Source organism: Buteo buteo, chromosome 6 (genome assembly GCF_964188355.1).
Source record: "Buteo buteo chromosome 6, bButBut1.hap1.1, whole genome shotgun sequence".
In the NCBI taxonomy this organism is placed as follows: Eukaryota; Metazoa; Chordata; class Aves; order Accipitriformes; family Accipitridae; genus Buteo; species Buteo buteo.
In genome coordinates this window covers 29,446,793-29,457,825 of record NC_134176.1, presented here as the reverse complement: position 1 = coordinate 29,457,825, position 11,033 = coordinate 29,446,793, and the positions used below count along the sequence as shown (strand labels likewise).

The 11,033-nt window shown below is 43.6% G+C and overlaps 1 protein-coding gene across 1 annotated transcript in view; it reads right to left on the bottom strand.

Moving 5' to 3' along the window:
- Positions 1 to 4,630: 4,630 nt before the first annotated feature.
- EGLN3 (egl-9 family hypoxia inducible factor 3) overlaps positions 4,631 to 11,033 on the bottom strand; it is a 29,784-nt gene continuing 23,381 nt past the window's right edge. Inside the window, exons 3-5 of the mRNA XM_075030306.1 lie at positions 10,526 to 10,662; positions 9,751 to 9,824; positions 4,631 to 8,377 (exon numbers count right to left, since the gene is read on the bottom strand). Coding sequence (XP_074886407.1) covers positions 8,340 to 8,377; positions 9,751 to 9,824; positions 10,526 to 10,662 — 249 coding nt within the window. The 3' untranslated portion in view covers positions 4,631 to 8,339. The remainder of the gene's footprint in view (positions 8,378 to 9,750; positions 9,825 to 10,525; positions 10,663 to 11,033) is intronic.

The following is an 11,033-nucleotide window of genomic DNA, read 5'->3' as shown; positions in this document are numbered from 1 at the left end:
TTTTTTTTCTTTTTCTTTCTCCTTTCAGATTAAATATGAGGTGTTATGCAGTTTTCCTGGATTTCAGAAGTTTTTACATTTAGTTTTTAGGTTTCCACACTAATGGTCCTTTCTTACCTCTGCCATTAGGTCTGGCCAACACCTTGGCCATCGGCTCAGAAGGCCCCTCCGGACCCCGAGGTCTCAGAGCAGCCGGGACACATGCTTGCGGTCACGCAGCACACTGCCGGAGGCTGCTGAAGCTCATCGCGAGCCATTCCCCTCATCAGGCTAGCGCATGGGGGCTCAGCCCCAACAGCTTAACAGCCAGCGGTGAGCTAAACAAATCCAGAGATGGCAACACCGCGATACCGCCGATTTTATTTCCCACTTTGCATGCTCCTGACTGACATGCAGTAACGCCACGTGGCAAAACAGCTGGCAGAGGACTGGCAGGAGAGCTGGGGACTGCAGCGGTTTACTACAGTGCTGCAGATGAGCCTAAGCCTGCTCCCTCATGAGAAAGGCGCTAGTAAGTTTTAGTTATATCATGAGCAGATGCTATACTTCTATGTTTTTCTAACTGCCTCTCCTTCAGTTTTCTTAAGAAAAAAAAAAAAAGACAACTTCAGAAATACACCTTTAAGGAACAGTAAATATTTTAACTATAGATCCCTTCCTATGTCAGTTCTGGCAAAGGGAATGAGTCCCTTCTGTACACTGGAAAACACAACATATCTTTTCTCCAGTAACAGCAGCTAGTGAAAGAGCCTGGGAGGTTAGCTGAGCAGTAACAAAGGCTTGATGGTAAAATTACTGCTGTCTAAATTATTCCACTTTCAAAAGATGCACTGTGTGGTTTCATTTTGCAGTCCTTTTAGGAAGAAGAACTGGTTTATATTACCAACATTAGTTGGTAGCAGAGAAGCGACTTTCACTTTTCTCAAATTAATTCCCCCTGGAAGTCAGGCTTCCCTCTGGCTGCACAGGGAAACGAACACACAGACACACACACTCACACACACACCTGCCAAGACCGGCGGAACCTCGGATGCTTTTCTCTTCCCACAGGCAGCGGCCGCCAAGTCTCTGCTACAGCACTGCGGAGATGTAGCTGGTTTCTTGTACTGCTATCGGAGCGAGTGAGAGGGAATGGTGACAGTAACGTGTCATCTTTCATCAACTTTAATCGTTCGACGTCCTCTGCCAGGGAAGGGATGACAGCTCCCATGGTGGCGTGTGTGCTCGGCGCTGGGCACTCTCCTCGGGGACAACTGGGGCTTGGCTTCAGAAGCAGCTTTTCTCCGCCGTGAAAGCAGAGGTTGTCTCTATGGCTGACCCAGGCAGGGCAGCAGCCACGGCGGCGGTGGTGGAGCTGCAGGGACAGCCTCATTCTGCAGAAAGGAAGGAAAAATAAAACTGGGACAAAACCAGCCATTTGTTGTAGGAAGGTGGGACATGAGTTACAGACAGGGGTGCCCAGTGGGGACTGGGTGGTCGTGTTGTTCGCCCTGTGAGGGGTGGCAAGTCTGTCTACACCAATGGATACCCCCAGGAGCCTTTGTCTCACCCAGTCTTCTGTAAAGCTCACCAGCACTGGCAATGCTATCACCACCCCACGTAGCCGGGTCCAGGATGTGCCTGGGGTCCCAGTGAGCAAGGCACTTGGGCACTCTCCTGGGGGGCAGGAGATGGATGAATGACTGCCCTGTGCCAAGAGGGACCAAGATCCCGCTCTTCCCAGTGCCAGCTGCAAGGGCTGCCATGGAAGGGGAAATGGCTTCTACCAGTTCCCATATGCACCACCTTCATAATTATTTTTTTTTTTAATTCTTTTTTCGCTGCTTCCATGCACTGGAGAGATTTGAATCTTTAAGTACTCACAAGATGCAAGCATTACAGTACTGGGTGCTGCAGCACCCACAGGTCGCACCCTCAGGTCCCAGAGCAGTTCCCTCCCTAAGAGACGGGCGCTTCTGAATGCTACATCGGCCAGCAGCCTAGGCATGCAAACACCACAGCCAGGCAACCGCTAACACTGAAGGCGGGGCAAAATACACCCTTTTTGCACAATTCCAGTTCAATCTGCAGTTCTTCAACAGGTGCTGCTCCAAAACTGAGATTCATTACTTCCCAGGGCAGGGTTTTTACTGCTGTGCTGCTGGCTCATCCCTCACACTGCTCCCATACCTACCTGCATAATGCTGGGATCTGAAAGAGAAGCCTGGATGGAGATGGCTCTGCTCCCTCTGCCCAGCATCCTGACAGGAGCCGGGAATTCAACCCCCTCCACCAGGAACAAACGCAAAGCCTGCGGAGGGTCGTCATGGCTCCATGTTGTAACCCCTAAATGCATAAACGCTTGGGCTCCCACACTCAGCTTTCTGCATCAGATCACCCAGCCATTTCCCGGGCTCTTCCACATTGGCTGGACGACGTGCCTGGTCACGGCACACACTGGCAGAGAGCAGCTCAGTGCCAGCAGCCACTGTTCCCAGGGTGCTGGCCAAACTTGTCCATCACACTCCAGAGCCCACACCAGTGCCCTGTGGTCAGTTCCTGTGCTAGCCCAGGCCTGCTCTCACCTATTGCTGTCATATGTCCTGTTAATAGGTAAGCATAACAAAACCAGCTTGCCACAGCAGAACCACCAGCTCTATAGGGCAACAGGGACCCCTTCTGAGTAGTGCCATGCCTTCTGCTGCTTCTTTACTAAATTGGATGATGATTTCTCAGTTGAGAAATCTTCTGTGCTGCATATAGCATTATGGTATTTGAAAGATCATGCAGCAGCAATGCTTTGTAGCTCATGGGGCATGAGGGACCAGGAAAATGCTCTAAGTCACAGTTCTGGAAGTTACTAAATAGTAACAGCTGTATCAGAGCAGCAAGGCTTGTAAGGGGAGATAGTATTTTTTATTAATCAGACTGACACAGTTGGGGGAAAAAAAGGACATCTTCAGCCACAGAAACACTTCTGTTTAAATGCATTGGCTCTACTGTTTGGAGATCTCTTTCCCCCCAAGTGCTCTAGTTTAAAACTCCATTCTGATTTTGCTACTCCGAGGTGGTTTAGCAGGTATGAGCTGAGAACATGTCAAAATTAAAGGAACTAAGAATGGCTGCATGTGGTCACAAGTGATCTTCAGAGCATTATTAGCTTGGACTACAGGGTCTTTCTTTCCATGCTTCTCACCAGCCACCCATACAGTGGACTTTCAAGAGCCAGCCAGATTAACAATTCCCCAAAAACCTTGGGACTAGGCAGCCACACTCTGACTCCCCTCCTGCTAAATCAGTCTCCAGTGTGTTGGCTAAGATTAGGGACCACAAACTGCCACCTCTCTCACCTCTGGCAGGAAGACTTACCACTGTGGATGTCCAGCAAAGGAGCAGACCTGTACCCTGGCACTGACTGGGTTTGCCAGAGAACTGCTGTTGACTGCAGTTGGTCTAGTATAGTTTACTTAGCATCCCCAGCATTGTTTATAATACACACACATGCAGATGAAATTATCCCCTCTTTCCACAAGACAGAGTAAAAAAAAATAAAAAATTCTATCTAGGCTTTGTGAAAGAGGATCGGAGTCTTACCAACTCTCTGAAGTACTCCACAGAGACAAAATTATGTGGGAAAGGGGAATCAATTTTTACTAACTTCTCTTCCACTGTCACACTACATTGTAATTTTCAGTGCAATCTCTGATATCAGATACATTTCAAGAGTCATGGGAATTGTCAGTGCAAGTATATTTAGCCGTATCCCTTTGGGTAGGTGGGGAAGGAAAGAGACCCCTAAATAGCTGTAAGATAACAAATACTGCAAGCATATTTGCTTTGAGAAAGTTTAGTCAGAGTTCAGAAAAAAGACAAGTCCTTGGCAGCTGAATGGCCAATGGCCAGCTTCTTCTTGAGCTGTCCCTACAAACCCTTACTTTGTGAGGAGCATGATCACAAGAGAAACCCCTCTGCTTTCCTTAAGTCTTCTCCACACACTCTAAGCCCTCCTCATTGTAAAAGAAATGCTTAAGAAAGTGGCAAATTCTCTAGAATTCTCTCCCCTCTTTAACCAAAAAAGGCAAATCCAAGCCCTTCACAATAGAAAGCATCTTTTACATGGGGGGGGGGCGGGGGGGGGGAATATAACTCCCACTATTCACATTATTGCAAAAGAATCAAAAAAGTTCACAGCACTTTAACAGATGAGTGAAAATGTCCTGGCTTTCAGTCAACTTCAGCGTTAGTGGGAGTGAGGAGAAGCCTCCCCCGCAGCTGCAGGAGAAAACTGTGGGACTCAGGCTGGAAAAGTAGCAGGGGGAGGATGTGAACACTGTTAAAAATAAAACTTATCAGATAACAATTGAATCGTGAGAATGTTATCTGGTTTAACAGGAGTGTGAAAACAAATAGGCATTTCAAGAAGAGGGTCACTAGCAAGGTAAATAACTTCAAAATAGCAGGAAGTGACGAAGGAAACGTGCCAAGCTCTCCCCAACAGCGGAGGACAGCGGCAGCCGTGGATTTCGGTGTCACCTCTGTTCAGTGCTACCACCCTTCATCCTGCTGTGTGGCACTTCACCCACCCACCCACCCCAACCCTGGCCATGGTAAGACACAAGATTGAAAAGATTTGCACAGGACAACATTTAACGTGACCCAGTGTTTATTGACTCCTGCCACTTTTTTTTTTTCAATAGTAACAGGAATACAAAATGTGATGTATGGTAAAATATTACTAGAGGTTTCTATATCAATCTGATGCAAAGTGCCAGCATTGTTGACCAGCATACAACCTGACAAGAGAAGATGTAGCCATAACTCACTCTCAGATAGCTGCTGGGAGTACATCACAGTCGAAATAGAACTAGTTATTTGCCTGCAAATAGATACATTTTCTTCTAGATGCAAGTGGTGTTAGAGCCAGCTATTTTGCAACAACAACAACAAATACATATATTATATTCCAACATTTTAAAAAACTCAATAGGAAAGGACTAAAACTGTTTAAAAAGAGAAGGAAAAAAAGAGTGGATATTTTTAGACACTACTTTGCAAAGGCCATTCCTCATGGAACCAGAAGTAATCTTAAGAAAATAAGATTTATTAGAGGCTACTTTGCTCAAAAGGCCAGTGGTTACAGGTTTAAGAATAAAAATAGTCTCTTGATTTTCAGTACTGTCTCCTGGCCTTTTTCCTCCCTGCACAACAAAAACCACCTGTCGGAAATTGTGGCTTGGTGGCTCTGCATATTTTTCCAACACAATTGCATTTGGAAAGGCAACCATATTTCTTAAAGAACCATGAAAAACTTGCATGACATGCACATGTGGCATGTAACATCTTCACAGATATGAATGATGAAGGCACATTACCTAAAGGTTGGAAAAAAAAACCAACAAAACTTTTGGAGGACTAAAAATTAAATGCCTTGGAGAAAACACTCTTTTTCACAACTGGGTGACAAGTGCTGTTAGCTGTAGGTGTTTCAAATGGTTTGCCGTAAAGACAAAACACAAGGAAAGACTCTCTTGAAATGCCCTCCCTACTGCAGCAACCTGCTTCCCCCCACAGTTCTTCAGCCAATTTCACCCACCCCCCCATTTAAACCACAGCATCTGCAAGGAGATCTTCCCACTGATCTGAAAACAGGGTAAAGGTCTGGAACAGAGGACTGAGGAATTGGTTTCAAAATCCTGTGCCCTCAACTTCTTTTTCTTTATTAACACGTATAATTAAGTACAAAGACAATGCTCTCTGCCACAGAATAATTGCTCTCTCTATCTAGATCGGGAAGATATTGGCTAAAAATGAAAATATGTACTTTATTTACAATAAATGCATCTACACTGCTCTATGCTCCATCCACCACACGTGTTGCTGACCACAGCTGAAGCCAGGTGGTAGCAATAGTGGTAACTGAAGTACCTTTCTTTTCCAACCTTTATACAAAGCCTTTCCCCTCCCATCCCATCATCTTTCCACTGTTATAGGCTCCCATGAGATGTGTGCTAACATCTCTTTATAGTGCATTTTTTTAAGGTTACAGTTTCTAAAGGCAAAGTAAGACTTGCTCTGCTCTGTTTTAGCTGTCTTTGCCCCTTCTAAAATCAAGTGGGAGTTTCAAATTTACATGCCATTATCAACTTTGCATAGTAATAAAACAGGTTGGGTGCCCCCCCACCTTTTTAAATAATAATCCTGTGGGCCTCCCCTTTTTCATCACCTCCCATCTTTCAAAGGGTTACCTCTCACTCTTAGGGAAAAGCCCTAACTCTTTCTCTTCCGACATGAACACTGCAGAATGAGAATTTCAAGTTTTTGTTAAGTTTCCTTCAAGTCTATGTTGTGCTACTTAGAAGCAACTGCAGTGGAATAATGTTTTTCCCAACATTAAAGGACATTTAACAGATTATTTGTCTTTCTCTAGTCTTGAGTTATAAGAATATTTGTCACACATGTTCCCTCATATTCCTCTCTTAAGGTGCACAGTGGTCAGGCTGAACAAAGTCCAACCCATAAGACCATAGCTGGATCTCTGGGAGAAGCCAGAGAGAACAAGGAGTTTCTTAGCACTACCGTATTTACATTCAGAACTCAAGGACAGGCTGAAGGATGCTCAGCTTTCCCCCCCCCCCCTTTTTTTAAGAGACAGAACTGCTTAAAAAAATACTCCATTTCTATTATCATTTTTTATGTCATGAAATTTATTTCTTTTCTGTCCTATGCAGCTGTTACCCTTCTGTCACTGACATTTAATATTTGCCATTGCACACTACCTCTTCATTCCCTAGCTCAAGTGCGACAGAGCTGGCCCGCAGACCCATCACTAGCATGACAGCCTGGCACAGCGTGGTGAACTGGTGCAGGAGCCAGCAGTTCAGACAGACCACCTTCACCACTGCGGGCAGGTGGCATGGGAAAATATGGGACACTGAAGAGGACATCTGTTTGGAACATTTAGTAGGGTCTGACATACACACTGACAACATGAGACAAAAATGAATGCAAGTGAGTGTATTAGGTTGAGAACAATTAGTGTGATTGATAAATACATCCACCACCAGCTCCCAACTTCATTAAGAGCTATTCTGAACTGCATAGTAAGTGCTGGTTGTAGAAGCTTAGGCAGATTGGAGATAGCTCACCACTTATTCATTGAGTCTAACAAGTTTAAAAATAAAAAATGGAGAAAAAAAGAATATGTGCTTTGCCATTTGACTCATGGCTTAGACACAGCAGAAGTAGCTACCTGGCATAACAGATCAATTGAAACAGAATCACTGTTCATTCAGATTACTTACGCACGCAAAGTTAAACAAGTGTGTTAACTAAGGATAAGCAGCATAGGAATCAAGTCTAGATTACCCATTATTTATCATACATTTGTCAGACTGCCAGACATACTTTTTCATTCCAGATTCATATCTGTGTCATACAAAACATAGTAGATGAAGAAGTCACGAAAATAACACTTAACTCTACGTATCATTGTCCTTTAGGGCCAATGCATTCTGTGCCATCAGCCTTCCAAGTTTACCAAACTTTTGGGAGAAAACAGTTGCTTTACCAAACCGTGAAAATAGAAAATGTACAACCCATCCCACTCAGAACAGAAAGGAAATGGTTTTACAAAGTTGTGGACAGATGCATAACTACTTCCCCCTCGGTCCTGGGACAGAAAGGGCAGCACAACTCCACAGCTAGAACCTGACTCTTGAAAAGCAAACAAAATCCAGGAAATGTGATGACTGTGTAGACAAAAATCTGTTTGGAAAGTCATGCTATCAAAGAGCTGATCCAATGTTCTGCCAATGTTCTATGCAGCAAAGTGATGCGCAAAGCAGTACATTGATAGGCCTGTGTGGGACAGACCACAAGACGCTCTACAAAAATCCGGTTTAATTTCACATTTCCAGTATCTCTCCTTACCCATTAGCAGTCTGCCACAGCTCTTAAACTTGTGAAGCTCCTCCTCATTGAGCTAGATTATTTCCTCCCCCCCCATAAAGTGCAAGTAAGACTCAGGTTTTTACCACTAGTTCCAATGATCATTGTCTGGGTTACAAGAGTGTTCAAAAGCCAGGTGGCTGAGCCACTACTACTAGGCTTAGTGATACTCTTTTTTTTTTTTTTTTTTAACCCTGGTTACTTTTTCCAGCAAAAGACAAATAGAGAACAAGTGTTCCTTCTGCCAGATGCAGGCATGACAGGAGGCTGCCTTAAGTACCATCAATATAAGATGCACATGCTAGACACAACCAGTGCATTCTTGTACATAACAAGAATCTGCCCTTGTTCGCTGGAAATGGCAATCATCTTTGGGATCTTATTTCCTCACAAAAGAGTTCAGGAACAGTTGATTAGTCTTCATTAAGAGGTGCTTCTCTCTTCCTTGCATCTACATAGAATAGACGAAAAAAGGAGAGGCAGTTAAGCTAGAGGGTTCTGACAGCATTCATCTGAAAACTCAGAAACAGAATAAAGTTGGTTTGTTTTCAATGGACGGCACTTTCCATTTCAGACTTATAATATGAATTCACTACATGGACTGAAATGCTGTATGAATCCACAGCATGTTAACGAGATAGTGTGACCAAGGTTTTGTATGTTTGCCCTGTTGAAAGTGGAGACTACTCATGCAGTATTTAAGTAGCCCAATAAACCTTCAGACTCCAGATCTGTAATACTCTTCTCCCCAACTCTTGGCCCCTTGCTCATGATCCCTCTTAAGGGTGAAGCCAGTATTTGCTTTGCATACCAGCGACAGAGATGACAACAGTCTGTTCTGAAACGCATTTGACTAATTACAACTTTGCTGGTTCCCGGCTGCATAGCACACATTTTAAAAAAGATGAGTGCTGTCCACACTGTATTTCGAGGAACTGCCTGAGGCAGTCCCTGAAGACCAGATCTTAAACTGTTCCAAACACCAAAGCTTTGAGCACGGCCCTGGGTAGGGTGTTGGAGCACATCTGGACAAGTCAGTCCATTACTCATGTGCCAGTAGCATATGAGTACAGTAGCAGGCAGTGTGGCTGCCGTTAGGAAAGCTGGGGTCACCTCTTTCCAGGCTTCTGCAGAAGTGTCTCTGGGCTGACTTTAAGCTATCTGTGAGACCCAGTTGAATGAAGTGTACCGTGATCACAGCTACTCTAGCAACTGCCTGCCAAAAGATGCATTTATATATCTTTCTAAACTTAGGTTTTTTCCAACTCATAATCTATACATTCCAAGGTCATTATGAATATTCCCACTCAGAAATTACTTGTAAACTAAAGACAAATCCCTTTTGCATTATTGCAGGCCCCAACTGTCCTTTATTAATATAGAAGACAGGCCCTATTTGGCCAGAACATTTAGAGAAGACGGTTATGAAACTGCTTGTGTAAGTCTTGTGAGTTCATGCTAAACAAAGTTTGGAGGAGACAAAATATACTTCCCAAATAACAAAAGAATTGCTTAGAGACTCCCAGTGACTGGAGCAGCCACCTGGGGTGGGACAAAATCTCAACAGCCATTTGGGAGAGAAATCAGAAACCGCCTCTCCCATGTTCCCCCATCACATTCATCAGGGATGCTGAGGCCAGGTCTGAATCTTCTTCTGTCACAACTTCTCCACTTATAACTGACTAATGATTAAAGATGAAAAAGCTTTCTAAAAATGAGTTTCATACCAATCTAGCTACAGAGTTATTCCCAGTCTGTCTCCAACTTAGGAAATATCAAAATGTATTAAATTCTTTTTGGTGAACACTTATAAAAGAATCATACCGGTTAAGTTCCTGAACTTTTTTTTGGCTTCTGCTCTTTCTTCGGCATCAAAATACCACACAGTCATGGCATATCTATAAAAGAAAAAAAAAGAAAATATTGTGTTTGTTTCAACCTTTGCTATTAAAATAGAGCCCTGGCATTTTATGCTTACAGAGAAAGCAAAAACCAAAACTGGATTAGTAGATAAAAAAATAGGATGCAAATGGCACATGTTTATAGACAAATATAGACAGCATTTTAAATGTGTATTTTATCAAGTAAGATAGAAATATAGGTGAGAATTTCTGCTTGGAGGCACAAAAGAGTGCACAGCCCCTGGTAACAGAGAGCAAAAGTAGCTTCCAGACCTTTGCATGTTTTTCTGTTCTGGGATGTCTGTAGACAGCTTGGGGGTTGCCCTGAGTCACATCAGCTTTTCGTAGCCTGTTGACAGATGGTAGCCCCAAGAATCCCTATAGTGTTATGAGGGCAAAAGTATAACCCAGCATTTCCCAGCTAAATATCTATGCTTGGCTTGGAAGATTTCTCCTGTCAATGGTAAAAGGGCTTTTTTTCCATCACACAAGGAATCTTATCGTTCAAACTTGGTTTTCCTCATTTGATGAGAGAATTCCAAGTGACTCAAAACCAGAAAACCCACTCAGAATCTAGCTATTTTTTCTGCACATGTGTATTAAACAAACATGATGGCCATAACTTTAGATACAAATATTGGTAGAAGAGATGCTTTGTTTTTTCCTGGCCAAATATCTATACCAAATATGCTACTTACCTGGTTGCGTAAGAAGGCTGGACTTCATGTGGGTTCCTTCGATCTGACCAAAAAAAAAGTAATCGGTCAAAAATCGGCTCAACATCTGCTACATAGGACTTTCCTTCTGGGAATATCCGAAGAATTCCACCATGCAGCTGAAAGAAAAGGAAAGGTTGCTTTTTACACATATAAACACCCACACATTCATGCAAACAATGACTTTATTGCTCCTGCCTCAGCACACAACAAATGGGGAATAAACATCTAATGATAACCAAGACAGCTATATGACAACACCGGAAAACTGTATGCTGAATCTCTTGGCCACCTTGATTTTTCCCAAACAGTTTGTAATGTTTCAGCATAAACATCTGGCTAAAGTAAATTAACCAAGATAAAGACAACACTGGCCCTGTAACAAACACTGGGAAACTTCTGAGCTCCCAGTCACGTCTCTAGAACCAGTGAATACCACAAGGCAGGTAAGGCTGCTCCACCTGACCAGCCTGAGATCAGACTCTTCTCC